This window comes from Typopeltis vanoorti, chromosome 3, assembly GCF_054136105.1.
Source record: "Typopeltis vanoorti isolate ZY-2024b chromosome 3, IOZ_Tvanoo_1.0, whole genome shotgun sequence".
Lineage (NCBI taxonomy): Eukaryota > Metazoa > Arthropoda > Arachnida > Uropygi > Thelyphonidae > Typopeltis > Typopeltis vanoorti.
The window spans coordinates 62,829,258-62,848,138 of NC_143551.1; the positions used below are offsets into that span (position 1 = coordinate 62,829,258).

At 34.6% G+C, this 18,881-nt stretch overlaps 1 protein-coding gene across 3 annotated transcripts in view; it reads left to right on the forward strand.

Moving 5' to 3' along the window:
- Positions 1 to 18,881, forward strand: part of LOC150108202 (telomerase reverse transcriptase-like) — a 432,232-nt gene that overhangs the window by 46,233 nt on the left and 367,118 nt on the right. For all 3 annotated transcript variants that reach the window (XM_090390650.1, XM_090390651.1, XM_090390652.1), the window contains exon 8: positions 16,321 to 16,472. In XM_090390650.1, coding sequence (XP_090246776.1) covers positions 16,321 to 16,472 — 152 coding nt within the window. The remainder of the gene's footprint in view (positions 1 to 16,320; positions 16,473 to 18,881) is intronic.

Sequence of the window (18,881 nt, forward strand, 5' to 3'; positions counted from 1 at the left end):
GATGGATGCCATATCCAGGATCAAACACAGTTGCTTTCAGCAACTACTGTGCTGCACTGTCATTCAACCTATTCAAATCTGCTTAAAAGCACAACTGTTGCAATAGTTGCAGTATCTGATAAGAACAACACACCAACTCGAAGTCACTTAAGTCATATTGTGACCTAAGTGCCTGATTTATATTACTTGGAATGGAGAATTAACCATCTCTGGCAAAGTGGTGGATTTCATGAATGATAGGGGGAGATGGGGCACATGGCTAATAAAAAAGACCACTACAGAGTGCATGCGCGTTCGTGCACACACACACACACACACACACACACACACACACACACACACACACACACACACACACACACAGTGAATATGATATTTTGTCTTCAATAAGAATACAATTTGGTCGGCTAAATCCCAAATTGGCAGCCCATCCTCATTCGTTCAGTATCCAGGTAGATACCCAACAGGGTGCACCACGAGAAGGTGAGGATTGGACATTGGGTCAGAAGTCCTGGTCAGTTCTCCGCATTCCTTTAAAGGCGATGTGGAGGTCTCCTCTCAGTAATAAAGCTTTGACTCTTAAGCACCCCTGGAAACTTGGGGTTTTCAATTTTCAAAACAGGCAAACTGGCCTCATGAATACAGATCTACAGCCATAAATACTTGCCCTTAGGGAGATGCAGCAGAGGAATGGCAAGCCAACTGCATTAATTGGCTAAAAATCCTAGATAGGGGGATCAACTTATCTTGGCTGGATGGATGCCATATCCAGGATCAAACACAGTTGCTTTCAGCAACTACTGTGCTGCACTGTCATTCAACCTATTCAAATCTGCTTAAAAGCACAACTGTTGCAATAGTTGCAGTATCTGATAAGAACAACACACCAACTCGAAGTCACTTAAGTCATATTGTGACCTAAGTGCCTGATTTATATTACTTGGAATGGAGAATTAACCATCTCTGGCAAAGTGGTGGATTTCATGAATGATAGGGGGAGATGGGGCACATGGCTAATAAAAAAGACCACTACAGAGTGCATGCGCGTTCGTGCACACACACACACACACACACACACACACACACACACACACACACACACACACACACACACACACACACACACACACACAGTGAATATGATATTTTGTCTTCAATATGGGAATACAAACCTCCAGTTTTCTTTTATGCTCTTCAGACATTTTGTCTCGAGTTTTCATCCTGCAAGGATAAAATTTGATTTTTGGCAATTGCCAGATCTTCTTTCATAAGAGCATTTGTTGTCTGAAGTTGTTCAACTTTCTGTTGTAGATTTGTAACTGTAGCATTTTATTCTTAAATGGAAAATAATTAATATTTAGCAACAATGCTAGAGAATAAATAGAAATTAGTTTAGTGAATTAGTGGCAAATTCTTTCTGCCTTATCTAGAAGACAAACTGCTTCTGAACCTAAAGCTTACATCTTATTAAAAGAGACTATCTTTTTTTTTACACTAGGAAAAAGATTCACCTCTTTGATAGCAGAGAAAAATTTCTTTTATATTTTAGATACCTTTAAAAATTTAATTTTATTTAAACCTGTAGACAGTTGATGTGCAATAATTTATTGAAGATGAAATGTGAATGAATTTGCTGTAGATAGAAAATTCATTCACATTTATGCTAAAAGTAATAAAGAGAGCATTCATTCCTGTATGCTCTACTAATTTTCTTCTATTTTCATTTCTTAGAAGTTCTGGATGTAATGAACTTTTAATGTAATGTAATGAAGTGTGTAATTTAACAAAAAATAAATCACTGTTGTTCTTAATGGACAGTAGAGGAGATGAAGCCTGTACTCTTTTTAAACACTGCTCAGCAAGCTATATTTAATTAACAAATAGAAAGTTGTAGTCATTACTTAACCCACGTTAGTAAGGTGGCATGTCACAGACCCCAAAGATTTTAAATTGACTATAACTTTTTAACAAAGCATGGCAGTGAGTCATGCCTCAGTATAGCTGTGACTATATTTACTTGCAAAACATAAGTTGTTTTCATGTATATTCTACTAAAATATTATCGTTACTGCTGCGTCTTCTATATTTTTACATACCAACTATAAGCAAATACGTTTTCATAAACATTTAGAGGGTATTTTGAGAATAATAAACTTTTTCTTTATCAGATGAGTTACGAGCAGGAAGAACAGAGGTTACGTCAACTTATAGATGATGCTTTGACAGACGAGGAGCCATTTAGCAGAGATGATGATGATAGTGAAATTGATTTAGAATTAGTCAGTAACCATGAGTCTGATACAGAACAAGACTGTGAGGAAGAATCTTAAACAATACATAATCTGATATTGATTAAAAAGATATCGATTTCTATAAAACACTACATTATTTGGGTGGGTCTGTGCGACCCCACTTTACCGGTTTTGTTACATTTTCCCACCTCACCAGTGCCGGGTTAATGTATAAACAGTGTTGATATCCCATGGAATGCTCAATCTGAGGAGCACTATCCAATTGCATATAAAAAGTTTTTTCCTCTGGGAAAGCCATTTCTTTTTTTTTTACAAAATAAAAAAAAAAAAAAAAAAAAAAAAGTTAAACATGAGCAAATTAATGATATAAATGTAATTGCAAACTTTTTTTTTTATAGTTGCAGAGTACTTTGATGTTTTCTTGTCTCCTAACAGAAAACATTAAAGTGCAGGTCATATGAGAAGCAATTATTATACAGTTGACCTTGAACAACTACAAAAACTACTACAACTACTATGACATATACAAAAAATAAGACCCAGTGCATACAAAATACTAAAACACATGAATGCAGATATAAAAGAAACTGCAAATATAAATTGTGAAATAGATGTAAAAGAATTCTTGGATTACTTTACAGATCTTTGGAAGGATAATACTGGCATCAAAAATAATTACACCAGAAACTTACAAAATACCTTAAATGATATGATAACAATGAAAGAATTAAAGGACAACCTAAATAAAATAAAAAATGGCAAATCAGCAGGAGAAGATGGGATAAACTACGAACTGTATAAATTTGCTGGAAAAAATTTCATCATAGATTACTAAAATTTTTAAATAAAATATATACAAATGGACAAATACCAATAGAATGGCATACAAGCATAGTAATATCTATATTTAAAAAAAAGGGGATAAAACAAAACCTGCTGACTACATAGGTATTAGTTTATTGAATACATGCTACAATAAACTAATATAAAAATATATAGTGAAAAAATATTATTAGAATGTCAAAATGGATTTAGAAAAGTACGCTCTACAATGGATGCAGCTTTCTGTTTAAAACTACTTATAGAAAAAAGAAGAGAATTTAATTTGGTAACTCATCTTTTGTTTATAGATTACAAAAAAGCATTTGACAAAGTAAAAAGATATATTACAAAGAATAAATATACCTAATATTTTACTACATGCAATATTGAATATATACAAAGATAATGAAATAAAAATAAATGAAAAGTTGTCTGAAAAGCAATCTATAAACCAAGGAGTAAGACAGGGATGCCCTCTGTCTCCAACACTTTTCAATATTTACATTAATGAAATATTAATACAGTGGAATCTTAATATTAATACAGTGAAAGACTCATCTCCCAGATGAGTCTTTGACTCCATGAGGTCTTGGGTAATGATAATAATAATACAGTGGAACACCTTAAACAATCAAGGTATAGAAATTTCCCGGAATAACAAAATAAATACACTGTTATTTGCAGATGATCGGGTAATAATATCAGATGAGGAAATCAATTTACAAAGAGCAATATATAATTTAAACATTATAGTAGAATAGTTTGGAATGAAAATTTCCATAGATAAAACTAAAACAATGGCATTTTGTGAACAAACTAGTTAGAAGCAAAATAGTTATTAATAATAAAATAATAGAACAAATAAATACTTTCAGTTATCTTGGATGTGAAATATCATATGAAGGAGAAAAAAAAAAAAATTAAAAACTTCAACATTTTTACACATTATAGGCCTGATAAATAGAACACTCAACCCAAATATAGTACAAAAAGAAACACGCTTGAAAATATACAATACTTTAGCAGTGCCCACATTATTATATGGCAGTGAAATTTTGGCAATAAACAAAATAGATAAACAAAGAATAAAAAGAAGTGAAATGAGATTTATGAGAAGAACTGCAAAATACACATTATTAGATCAAAAAAGAATGAAGATATTTTAAAAGAACTAAAAACAAAATCAATAGAAGAAAAACTAAACAATTATAAACAAAAATCGATTGAACATGTAAACCAAATGGCCAACACCTGACATCCTAAACAAATACTAAAATATAAGCCAATTGGAAAAATAAGGCAGGGTAGACCTCAAAAAAGGATATTGGATGGATAATGAAACCGGAACAGACCAATATAGTCTATACCCATAATTAGTATTCTGATGATGACCTTGAATAACACAGGTTTGAACTGCACAGGTCTGCTTATATGCATATTTTTTCCAATAAATATATTAGGAAAATTTTTGAAGATTTGCAACAATTTGAAAAAACTCACAGACAAACTGCATAGATTAAAAATATCAAAAAAGAAAAAGTTGGGTATGTCATGAATGCATAAAATATATGTAGATACTAGTCTATTTTATCATTTACTACCATAAAATATACACACATCTATTATAAAAAATTAATATTTATCAAAACTTGTGCACACAAACATTTACAGACCGTATATGGTGCCATTCGCAGTCAAGAGAAATGTAAGCAAAAGTAAAGATGCAGTATTAAATCATAACTACATAAAATTAATTAATAAAGGTGACATGAAAACTGAATATAAGGATATCCAAGATGTCTGGATTAATTACTTTGAAAGAGTGTTAATCAAACCAATCAGTGACAAAACTGTACTAGAAAATTTTCAAGAGGAATGCAAAGAGGAGCACATATCATTACTTGAGTTAGAAAAAGCTGTCAAAAACTTGAAATATGGAAAAGCAGCTGGAGTAGATGATATTCTACCAGAAATGCTTAAGTATGGAGGCATAAAAGTTTTGCATTGGCTGCGCTTCATAATTCAGAGATCCTGGACAGAAGGTTGAATTCAGAATGATTGGAGTAGAGCTCATAGTACCCATCTATAAAAAAAAGAGAATAAAGCTACATGTGAGAATTACAGAGGAATTTCTCTGCTGAGTGTTCCAGTGAGATTTATGCAAGCATACTTGAAAAGAGGTTGAGAAAGATTGCGGAAGAGAAACTTGGAGAAGAACAAGCAGGGTTCATTTCAAGATTATACCAAAATATTTGATTCACGATAATTCATTTTCACAAATAAGGCAGCAGATGCCCTAAAATAATACAGAGAAAAATGTAAGCAAGCTATGCTATGTGTAAAAGTAGCTAAACAAAAAGTCATGAGAAGACTGGTAAGAGTGTTGAAAATGAACATCAGAAAGCTGGTAAAATGCTTTGGAGGCTATTGAAAAAGCTTAGAAATGGAGGAAAGAATACTGTTAAAAAGGAATCAAAGGTGATAAAGGTGGCATGAAAACCGATAAGGATATCCCTAGATGTGTGGAGTAATTACTTTGAAAAACTGTTAATTGAACCAAGCAGTGACAGAACTGTACTAGAAAATTTTCAAGAGGAATGCAAAGAGGAGTACATAATGCTTGATTTAGAAAAAAAGCTGTCAAAAACTTGAAATATGGAAAAACAGCTAGAAACATGATATTCAACCAGAAATGTTTTAAGTATATGAAGGTATAAAAGTTTTGCATTGGCTACACTGCATAATTTAGAGAGCCTGGACAGAAGATTGAATTTGCAATGATTGGAGTAGAGCTCTCATAGTAGCCATGTTAGCAAAACACTTATTTTGCTAATCTTTCCTCTTCCATTCTGTTTAAGTGACCATACCACCTGAGATTAGCTATGCTAACACATTCCTGGATGCAAACAATGTCAAGTATTTTCCTAATATCCTTGTTTTAAATATGATATTGCCATTGATGCCATCTGTTCGCCGCCCTAATCTTTTTCACGACTCTTATATCTGTGGTCTCTAGTCTCTGGTCAAGTGTTTTATTTCTAAGCTAGCTGTCATAAAATTGATTTGAATACCCTTGTATACAGCTAATTTAGTGTTTTGACTAATTTCTCTCTTATTCAATATAAATTTATTCGGTTCACTTCCTACTATACTGGATTTCTTGATTCTGCTGTCTTTTTATATTTAACTTGCCATCTTCACTAAAAATTGTGCCTAAGTAGCTTAAATGTTTTACTTGTTCTATAGGTTCTCCATTCATGATGCAGTTTATATTTTCAATGCTTCTGACTATTTTCATTGTCTTTGTCTTGTTATTGCTGATTTTCATACCAAATTTATTACACCAGTTATTCAGTTTATTAGGGAATCTTGCAGATTTCTAGTGGATTTATTTAGAAATATAACATCGTCCTCATAAAGCAAAGAGCTGACATTAACATCTCCAATTTATATATCAGGTTTAATACCACTTTCCTTCATAATGTGATCCATATAGATAATGAATAACAGAGGGGATAATGCACATACTTGTCTCACACCAGATCTAACATTAAACCATCTTCCTGTACTTCCTTCAATTCTAACTGCTGATTTACAACTCAAATAAAGACTAAGTGTTTGATATAATGTCCCACTGACATCATATAACTGTGGATTTTTGAATAGCTTCTCTCTTGGCACCTTGTCATATGCTTTTTTGAGATCTACAAAACTTAAATACAGATCTTTGTTATATTCCCATGACTTTTCAACTATTTGTTGTAAATTGAATATCTGATCCTGACAGCCTCTATTTGGCCTGAATCCAGCTTGTTCCTCACCAAGCTTCTCTTCCACAATCCTTCTCAACCATTTCTCAAGTATACTGGCATAAATCTTACCAGGAACACTCAATAGAGAAATACCTCTGTAATTCTCACAGTCAGTTTTATTTCCCTTTTTATATATGAGTACTGAGAGCTCTACTCCAATCGTCTGGAATTCGTCCTTCTGTCCAGGCCCTCTGAACCATGCAGTGTAGCCACTGTAAAACTTTTATACCTCCATACTTGAGCATTTCCTGTCTAATATCATCTACTCCAGCTGCCTTTACACATTTCAGACTTTTGATGGCTTTTTCTACTTCAAGTATGGATATGTATTCCTGATTACATGCCTGTTGAGATTTTTTTTTTTTAACCACTGTGCTGTCACTGTTTATTTCATTTAACAACTTTTCGAAGTAATTATTCCATACATTAAGGATATTTTTTCATCCAGTTTTCAAGTCACCTTTATCATCTCTAATTCTTTTTTCAGCACTCTTCCTTCATTTCTGAGCTTTTTCAACAACCTCCAAAATATCTTGCCACCTTCCTGATATTTATTTTCTATGTTTTTACCAAAGTCATCTTCCCATGACTTTTGTTTAGCTAGTTTTACACAGTGTTTAGCTTTCTTACATTTGTCTCTGTATTCTCTAAGAGCACAAGCTAACTTACTTGCCAGGAACTTTTGATATGCTTTATTTTTCCTTCACTGTTCCCACCATGGAGTTCTGATTTTTCTATCCTTGCAGACAATCTCACCACTTGCTTCTATGGCATAATGAATGTTTTCTTCAGAATTTGCCACCGAATCTCCAAGGTTTGGTTCCTGTTCTCATACACTTTCATTTTTTCTTCAATGATCTTTGTGTATTTTAGTCTACAGTTCATATCTGAGAGCTGCTGAAGTTTTATTTGCTTTAAAACTTTTTTATTTGGGGTGCTTAAGGGTCAAAGCTGTATAACTGAGAGGAGACCTCCACATAGCCTTTAAAGGAATGCGGAGAACCGATCAGGGCTTCTGACCTAATGTCCAATCCTCACCTTCTCGTGGTGCACCCTGTTGGGTATCTACTTTGATACTGAACGAACGAGGATGGGCTGGCAATTTGGGATTTAGCCGACCAAATTGTATTCTTATTGGTTAAACCAAAATAAAAAATGATGGTACAACATGACAAAATTTCATGCCGGCTGGGGCGTCGCCCGGTTAAACAAGGCCCCCGTTGTTTTCGCCAGGGTCCAGGGCGAACAGCGAAAAGTCAGCTACTGGAACAAATCTGAAAACAAACCCCAACTCAACATCACCAGAGTTAAAGATCGGTACTATCATCGTAAGAAGCCTGAATGGCAAAGAAATGGAGCTAGCTGAGGAATTAGATAAGTACCAGATCGACATAATAGGGGTGACTGAAACAAAAAAGACCAAAACTGGTGAGATCTTTCTGAGCAATAAATACAAAATGTTATATTCAGGCAATAACAATCAAGGAAAAGAAGGAGTAGCCATAGTATTCAACACAAAATACGAGGCTAATCTTCTTGAATGGCAGTCAGTCTCAAGTAGAGTAATGTGGGCAAATATGAGAATGGGGAACTGGACAATGAGACTTATTTGTGCCTATGGTCCCACAGAAGGTTCTACTAAGGTAGAAGTGGAGGAATTTTTTGAGGCTTTAGAAAAAGCAACTGACACAATGAAAAAGGAAAAGTTGGTCCTTGTTGGGGATCTAAATAGTAGAGTAGGAAATGATTGTGAGACATACAAAAATATTTTGGGAAAATTTGGAGAAAAGAGCAAAGCTAATAATAATGGCAAATATCTGTTGGATTTCTGCTCAGGACATGGACTGGTTATTACTAACACCACGTTCCAACATAAAAATGTGCACAAATTCACATGGAGAGAAGAGGCTAGGAATAAGAAAAGTCTCATTGACTATATTATTGTTGATAGTGATGTTTTCTCCCTGGTGCAGGACACCAGAGTGTACAGAGGATTTGAAATTGGAAGTGATCACTATTTAGTCTTGAGCAGGATAAAATTGAATTTCATATTGAAAAGAATAACATGTAAGAAAGTTTTAAAGTGAATAAAAGTTGAGCAGCTCTCAGATGTAAACTGTAGACTAAAATACAGAAATATTATTGAAAAAAAAATGAAAGAGTTTGAGAACAGGAATCAAACCTTGGAGATTCAGTGGCAAACTCTGAAGGAAACATTGATTGATTCTGCCAGAGAGGCATGTGGTGAGGTTGTGTGCAAAGATAAAAAAATCAGAACTCCCTGGTGGACACAGGAAGTTAAAGAGGCAGTGAAGGAAAAGAAGAAAGCATATCAAAAGTTCCTGGCAAATAAGTCAGCTTTTACTCTTACAGAATACAGAGACAAATGTAAGAAAGCTAAACAGTGTGTAAAACTAGCTAAACAAAAGTCATGGGAGGACTTTGGCAAGAATATAGAAAATAAATATCAAGAAGGTGGCAAAATATTCTGGAGGTTGTTGAAGAAGCTTAGGAATGGAGGAAAGAGTGCTGTAAAAGGAATTAGAGATGATAAAGGTGAAATGAAAACAGGAGAAAAAGATATCCTTGAAGTATGGAGTAATTACTTTGAAAAACTGCTAAATGAAACAAGCAGTGATGACAGCACAGTGATAAAAAACACTGACCAGGCATGCAGTCAGGAATACATATCCATACTTGAAGTAGAAAAAGCCATCAAAGACTTGAAATGTGGAAAGGCAGCAGGAGTAGATGATATTCGACCAGAAATGCTGAAGTATGGTGGTATAAGAGTCTTACAGTGGCTGCACTGCATAGTTCAGAAAGCCTGGACAGAGGGACGAATTCCTGATGATTGGAGTAGAGCTCTCATAGTACCCATATATAAAAAGGGAAATAAAACTGAATGTGAGAATTACATAGGTATTTCCCTACTGAGTGTTCCTGGCAAGATCTATGCAAGTATACTTGAGAAACGGTTGAGAAGAATTGTGGAAGAAAAGCTTGGTGAAGAACAAGCTGGATTCAGACCAAATAGAGGCTGTCAGGATCAGATCTTCACTTTACGACAAATAGTCGAGAAAGCATGGGAATATTACAAAGATCTGTATTTAAGTTTTGTCGATTTGGAAAAGGCATATGACAAGGTGCCAAGAGAGAAGCTATTCAATACGCTGCAGTTATATGGTGTCAATGGGGCATTATATCAAGCAATACTTAGTCTTTATTTGAGTTGTGAGTCAGCAGTTAGAATTGAAGGAAGTACAGGAAGATGGTTTAATGTTAAATCTGGTGTGAGACAAGGATGTACATTATCCCCTCTGTTATTCATTATCTATATGGATCACATTATGAAGGAATGTGGTATTAAACCTGATATCAAAATTGGAGATGTTAATGTCAGCTCTTTGCTTTATGCGGATGATGTTATACTTCTAAATAAATCCGCTACAAGTCTGCAAGATTCTCTGACTAAATTGAATAGCTGTTGTAATAGATATGGTATGAAGGTCAGCAATAAAAAGACAAAGACAATGAAAATAGGCAGAATCATTGAAAATGTCAACTGTGTTGTGAATGGAGAACCTGTGGAACAAGTAAAACATTTCAGCTACTTAGGCACAATTTTTACTGAAGATGGTAAACTAAGTATAGAAATAGACAACAGAATCAGCAAAGCTGGTATCGTGGGAAGTCAATTGAATAAATTCATATGGAATAAGAAAGAAATTAGTCGGAACACTAAATTAGCTGTATACAAGACTGTGTTCAAACCAATTTTAACTTATGGATCTGAGAGCTGGGTCAGAAGTAAAACACTTGACCAAAGACTAGAGACCGCAGATATGAGAGTCCTGAGAAAGATTAGAGGCGTGAACAGATGGCATCAATGGCAATATCATATTAAAAATGAGGATATTAGGAAAGAACTTGACATTGTCAGCATCCAGGAATGTGTTAGCAGAGCTAATCTCAGATGGTATGGTCACTTAAATAGAATGGGAGAGGAAAGATTAGCAAAACAAGTGTTCTCTGCCAGGTTGGCAGGAAAACGACCCAGAGGAAGACCAAGATATAGGTGGATTGATACGGTACAAAGTGCCTTAGACGATAGAAATATAAGATCTGATAATGTTGGAGTCTTGACAAGTAACAGACTGATTTGGAGGAAAATTGTAGATAGGAAGTTAGTAATGATGTAATTTTTTCATGTAGTACTGTCATATCCTGTACACCGCTTGAGGGTACATGGCAGGAATTTGATGATGATGATGATGATGATGAACTTTTTTACATGTTCTTCTTTTCAATATGATATTCAATTTTATCCTCCTCAAGACTAAGTTGTGATCACTTCCAATTTCAAATCCTCTGTTCACTCTAGTGTCCTGCACCAGAGAGAAAACATCACTATCAACAATAACATAGTCAATGAGACTTTTCTTATTCCTTGCCTCCTCTCCATGTGAATTTTTGCACATTTTTATGTTGGAATATTGTGTTAGTAATAACTAGTCCATGTCCTGAGCAGAAATCCAACAGGTATTTGCCATTATTATTAGCTTTGCTCTTTTCTCCAAATTTTCCCAAAATATTTATGTATGTCTGACAATTATTTCCCACTCTGCTATTTAGATCTCCAACAAGAACCAACTTTTCCTTTTTCATTATGTCAGTTGCTTTTTCTAATGCCTCAAAAAATCCCTACACTTCTACCATAGTAGAGCCTTCTGTGCGACCATAGGCCCAAATAAGTCTCATTTTCCAGTTCCTTCCCCCCCCCCCCCATCTTTCTGATATTTGCCCACTTCACTCTGCTTGATATTGCCTGCTATTGAAGAAGATTAGCCTCGTATTTAGTGTTGAATATTATAGCTACTCCTTTTCTCTCATTGTTTTTGCCTTTAATATAACATTTTTTATTTATTGCTTAGATAGATATTACCAGTTTTTGTCTTTTTTGTTTCAGTCACCCTTATTATGTCAATCTAGTACTTATCCAATTCTTCTGTTAGTTCCATTTCCTTCTTATGTTGATAGTACTGATCTTGAACTCTGCTGATGTTGAGTTGGGATGTGTTTCCGGATTTTTTCCAGTAGCTGACTTTTTACTGTTTGCCCTGGTTCCCTGGCAAAAATAACGGGGGAGCCTTGTTTTACTGGGCGATGCCCCAGCCAGCATGAAATTCAGTCGTGTTGTACTATCATTTAATATTGTGGATTAAGCCAATAATAATACAATTTGGTTAGCTAAATCCCAAATTGCCAGCCCGTCCTCGTTCGTTCAGTATCCAGGTAGATACCTAACAAGGTGCACCACAAGAAGGTGAGGATTGGTCATTAGGTCAGAAGCCCTGATCAGTTCTCTGCATTCCTTTAAAGGCTGTGTGGAGGTCTTCTCTCAGTTATACAGGTTTGACTCTTAAGCACCCCCCCCCCCCAAAGTGGTATGGCTACTTAAATATAATGGGGAAGGAAAGGTTAGCAAAACAGGTGTTTGATGCGAAGATAGCAGGAAAGAGACCCATAGGAAGACCAAGGTCTTGGTGGATTGATTCAATTAGAACTGCTTTAGAAGAACTAAATGTTAGTTATGACAGTATTGGGGTGCTTGTAAGTAATAGGCTAATTTGGAGGAAAATTGTGGAAAGGAAATTAATAAATATGTATACTTCCCATATCTCCATATATTACACATTCTGATTTTCATGATGATAAAAGTGCCACCTGGTTGGGTGGACTGACCAATTGTGTAATAGCAGGAGTGTTTATAATATTTTGATTGTACTCTGCATAGCTGTCTATTATTGTGTGTAAGTAGATTGGAAAAGTATGAATTCTCTTTAACAAACACATGCTGACCATCCTTTTTATCAATCTACTTCTGGATCCTAATCTTCACAAACCTATCTAACAGCTTAACTAACTACTACTCCAAAGCCACAAAACTTAGCCTCTAATTTGAAACTTAAGTCTTATTATCCCTTTCTGAAAAACAGGGAGAGATGAGACTGACTTCCACTGGTTTATGAATTGTCCCATTACAAGTAGTGCTGTCATAGTATCCTGAACACCCCTTTAGGGGTATATATCAGGAAATTGATGATGATGATAATAATTTAGTTTCTTTAGCTTTGGAACTGTTTTCTTCTAATCTCTGCTGCTGGGTGTGATTTTTAATTAATCTTTAATTTGGTCCAAGTTACCTTGCTGGCAAGCTTCATTAGCCATCTCATCAGCAGCTGCAATAGTAGATAATCTAATTCCTGTTAGATTATCTACTCAACAGGTTTTCAGATTACTATGATGGTACTGCATGAAAAGGCTACATGACTTCCTGTCTACAAATTCTTCCAAATAAGTCTGTTATTTGCCAGCATTCAGTATTATCTGATCTTATATTTTAGTCTTCTAAAACACTTCTTACTACATGAATCCACTTAATAAAGCTTGATTTTCCTTTAGGTCTTTTTCCCACTACCCTGCCAGCAAATGCCTGTTTTACTAACTTTTCCTCTCCATTCTTTTTAGGTGGTCATATGTGTTCTCTAGTCTTTCATATTAACTGTTTTTTTTTGTCTAAACTAACTCTCAGATTCATAATTAAAATTGTTTTGAACACTGTCTTGTGTACAGAAATTTTAGTGCTTTGACTAATTTCTCTCTTATTCCATATACAGTAGACCCTGCTTTTACACCTAATTAGTTCCTAGAAACCATTTAAATTAAATACTAATTTCCCATAAGCTCTGTGTAATGAATTATGGATACATACCTGGAAATACAGTGTGAACTGTAGAAAAAAGTTTGTTGTATTTTTTGTATTCTTTAATATAGAGCTTATGTAATGAGGCAACTGAAAACTGAAGGAAAGTTTCATTACCTTCATTTCAGATAGGTAAAGTCCTAAAATTTCATGTTTAATCTTCTAATGTTATTGCTTTCTGTTTCTTTATGGATTCTGTATTTTCAAATTCATTTTTCCTCTTTCCAGACATTTTTGATGGCATATATGCATACTGTACTGTAATTTTAAATTAAATTGACAATAAAGAAAGAGTAGGACCAATTACAAGTTGCACTTAAACTGCATATTGTCGACTTAATTCTCTCTGTCCTGTGAAGTGTTTTGGGTGCAGCGATGCTATATAGCTGTTATGTGATGAAAATTAATTATTGCATATAAATAAAGCATGCTTATTTGGTTATTAGAAACCAATCATACTAGTTAAAATGTTTTATTCTCAGTTTTGCTGTGGTTCCAGTCACCTGCCTTTAAAGGATGTGCATCCCAGTCACTTCTCATCTGTTTTCTGGCAATTCATACAGCCATAACAGAACATTTTTATCAGTAATAAAAGCATATAGGTCATAAAACTGGGGATCTACTCTAAATTTGAATCCCTACCATACCAACTACTAAACATTGTGTCAAAATAGCTGAAATGTTTTACTTGTTCTATAGGTTTCCCATTCAGGATGCAGCTGATGTCTTCAGTGTTCCTACTTATTTTCATAGTCTTTATCTTTTTATTTCTCATTTTCACACCAAATTTGTTAAGGAATCCTGCAGATTTGTACCATAATTCAGGATTTCGTAATCTGTATAAAGAGCTGAGTTGAATATCTCCAATTTTGATATCAGGCTTAATGCTACTTTCTTTCATAATGCAATCCACATAGATAATGAATAATAGTGGAATAGTGCACTCTTAGCTCACTGGATTATTCATCAGACTATCTTCTTGTACCTCCTTCAGTTCTAACTGCTGGTTTACAACTGAAGTATGTAATACATATCGATCTATATAATGTCCTCTTTAGACCATATAATTATAGTGGCTTCTCTGGCTGAATCATTGGATGTTATTTTCAGAATCTGCCAATGATTATTCCAATGAAATATCCAAGGTTTCATTGTTTTCATACTCTTTCATTTTTTTTATGCAATAATATTTATATATTTAAGTGTATATAGTTCATCTCTAAAAGTTTCTCAACTTTAATAATTTTTAAAACTTTCTTTTCAGCATGATATTAAGTTTTATCCCCATGAAAACTAAATGGTGATCACTTCTTATTTCCAGTCCCTTATATACCATTGTCCTAAACCTGCATGAAGATACATTTCTTAATTTATGCTGGAACATGGTGTTGATAATGACTACTCCATGTCCTGAACAGAAATCTCACAGGTCATCATCATCAGTTTCCTGATATGTACCCTCATGGAGTGTTCAGGCTACTATGACAGCACTACATGATTAAGTTTCCATTATTAATAATAATCATCTATCAACAGTTTTCTCTTACATTTTTTTCTCTGTATTCTTTTAGGGCATCTGCTGACTTATTTGCTAGAAATTTTCAGTGTGCATTCTTATTTTTCTATCTTTGTATACAACTCATCACATGTCTCCCTAGCTGAATCAATCAGTGTTTTCTTCAGAATTTGCCAATGAGACTCCTAGTTTTGGTTTTCAAACTTTCCTTCTTTCTTCAATAAGTTTATTTAGTTAATGTTTTACAGTTTACCTGTAAAAGCCGCTTAACTTTAATTTTTTTAAACTTTTTTTACATGCTGTTCTTTTCAATGTGATATTCAGTTTTATCTTGCTTAGAACTAAGTGTTGTCACTTCCAGTTTCAAATCCTCTGTATGCTCTTATCCTGAAGCAGCATGAAGATACTACTATTAACATTAACACAGTAAATGAGCCTTTTCTTATTTCTTGGGTCTTCTTTCGATCTGAACTTGTGCACATCTTTATGTTGAAACGTGGTGTTAGTAATTACTAGACCATGTCCTGAGAGAAGTCCAGCAGATATTTACCATTATTATTAGGTTTACTTTTTTCTCCAAATTTTCCCAAAACATCACTATATGCTGGTAGGATTCATTTCCTACTCTGCTGTTTAGATCTCCAACAAGAACCACTTTTTCCATTTTCTTTGTCATCTGCCTATTCTAATGACTCAAGAAATTCGTTCAGTTCTTCCTTAAAAGAACCTTCTGTAAGACAATAGAAACAAATATGTTTCATTATCCATTTCCTCATTTTGAAGTCTGCCCACAAAACTCTATTTGAAACAGCCTTCCAATCAAGATGTTTATCTTCATGTTCAGCGTTGAATGCTATTGCTACTCTTTCCTTTCCCTGATCACTGTTGTCTGAATATAACATCCTATCTCACAGGTACTTAACCATTCTCTGAGATTATACAGTCTCACAGATACTTATTATCATTATTATTAACTTTGCACTTTTCTCCAGTTTTCCCAAAATATTTTTGCATGTATGTTATTCATTTTCTACTTTGCTGTTTCAGTACCCTATGAGAAGTGCAATCAGAAGCAGTGGAATTTTTTAGTAATATATATATATATATATATATAATTAACATGCATGTATTATCCATATCTTTTGATCTTAGATTTTATCATCAGATCAAGCTAATAAAACTAAAATGCTTGTAAACAAACACCCACAGTCATCCTTAGAGGATTATGGAAAACCTGTTGGTCTAAATTACAGTACACCAAATGAAGTTTTACAGCAAAATAATCAGAGAAATGTATATCTCAGGTAAGAGATAGTTAATTAAAATACTCTTGTCATGCTTATATTATAAATTATTTTATGAGATAAAAATTAATTAGTGTGATTGCTACAAATAGCTCTTTTCATGCATATTTTTAATAATTTTTGAGATATCAGTTTCATCTTGTGGAAATGGCATTTCTGTTCATAGCACTATGTACAAGAAAATGCAACCAAGACATCGATGTTGATGGATATCAACGTGTGGGATTTAGTGTGACTGACGTGTGGTACAGAAGGATGGAGAATGAAGGAAAGAGTGGATAGAAAAAGCATTAAAGTGCAAGAAACTGGGACAAAAGAGATAGTATGGAATGGAAGTAACTCATGGTAGGAAGGTGACTGAGCCAAAAGAAATAGTTGAGTTGCTGAGTGTGATCATTTTGCAAAGGTGGCTCATCCAGGCAGAGATTTTACAGGTGCCGATGTTATAGAGACAAATATTAAAATTGAGGTAGATGAATAGAAAGTGTTCAGCATGTTAAAAAATATGAATGGGAGACACAACAGTGGGACTGGATGGCATATCAGCCCATGTACTACATGAACATGCAAGAGAATTGGCATTCTCTTGCATGTTCATGTAGTTTATTTACCCTCTTTCCAAGTGAATAGAAAGAGGGTAAATTAGTATATCGCATAACAATGGCTCTGAGACAGACTAGCAAACTACAGACCCATTAATATATCAGGAGTGGTTGTTAAAGTATTGGAAAAGTTGGTGAAAGATAAAATACAACAGTGAGTGGCTAAGGATGCAATACTCTATAGTGGGCAGCATGGCTTTTTAAAGGGTATGTCCTGTCTTAGTAACTTATTCACATTTTATAATGAAGTGACAGCAGAATTGGATAAAGGTAATGGCTATACCATGATACTGCTGGACTTTGTAAAGGCATTTGACAGAATATCACTGGAAAATTATTACAAAAGCTGGAGCAAATGGGAATGGATATGAGGCTAGGGGTTGGCTGACAACAGATACCAGAGAGTAGTATATGGTGGAGTGGAATCTAGGAGAATGATGGTGACTAGTGTAGTATCTCAGGGTTCAGTACTATGCCCACTACTCTTTAATTTGTATATCAATGACATAGGGAAAGATTTAAGAGGGGGATATTCTGTTGTTTGATGATGATACAAATCTGGGGAGAGCAATAGTTGATAAAGGTGATGTAGATGTCCTGCAGGATGATTTAAATAAATTGGCATTGTATACAGAGGATAATGATTGCCAATTTAATGTTGCAAAATGTAAGGTTGCGTATGGCATATCATACTGATGGTATTGGTTTGCAGGAAATTGATGAGGCTAGGTACTTGGGGATAATGGTGGACAAAGTTCATAGGGCATATTGCAAAAGTTGATAAAATAACTCAATGAATTACTTGGATGTTGAAAAACATACTAACAAGTCAAGATAAGGAAGTTATGCCATGCACCACTGACATTCTTTCCTTGTAGTTTCTCAAGTCATGGCACTATTCCAAGAAAACTACTGAATCTCTCATAATCACCAGCCTTATAGTTGCACTTAAACTCCTTCTTGACAGAGAACTCCACATATATGGCAACTTCCCAGAACAAGATTGCATGGTGACTCTCCCCAATTGGAGAGAGAGCGTGTCTCATCAATTCTGCTGTCACTTCTTTATAAGGCTATGATTCGGCCACATCTTGACTACTGCACACAGATTTGGTTACCCGGGTTTCTTGTGGACCAAGAGGTGGTTGAAAAGATTCAGAAACGAGTGACCAAGATGGTGACAGGTTTGTGGACCACCCCTGTTGAAGGTGTGGGTTACAAAATTTAGTTGATAGGCAGAAAAGAAAGACATGATAGAAACTTTTAAGATACTAAAGAGGTTTTATAAAATTGATGCAAAACTGGGGAGAGCAATAGTTGATAAAGGTGATGTAGATATGAAATTTTTCAGTATATGAGAAATAGAGAAGTAAGGACCATCCATGGAAGTTATGTCAAAGTGTAGTTAGCAGGGGGTGTGGACCAAATTAGTTTTCATGGAGAGTGGTGAATGAGTGGAATGGATTGCCAGAATTGGTTGCGAGTTCCCTGACGATGGCAAATGGATTCAACGAGAGGTGTGATAGGATGTGTGTATAATGGTTAATTAGAGTTTGCCACAATGAGTCTCTGGATTCCATGGAGATGCCTAAAATAATACTAATAATAACTGAAATAGCTAATTTTGGAGAGCATTAGACTGAAGCTTTTAAAGATTCCTGGTTCAATCCCAAGTTTTAGCAACAGTAATTCTTAAATAATAAATAATCAGTTTTTAACTTGTATACATTTTTCATTTATACTAGATGTATTTCCTCAACACGTTTTGCTGTCTATATGGCTAACAGCATCTTTAGGAGATGCTGTT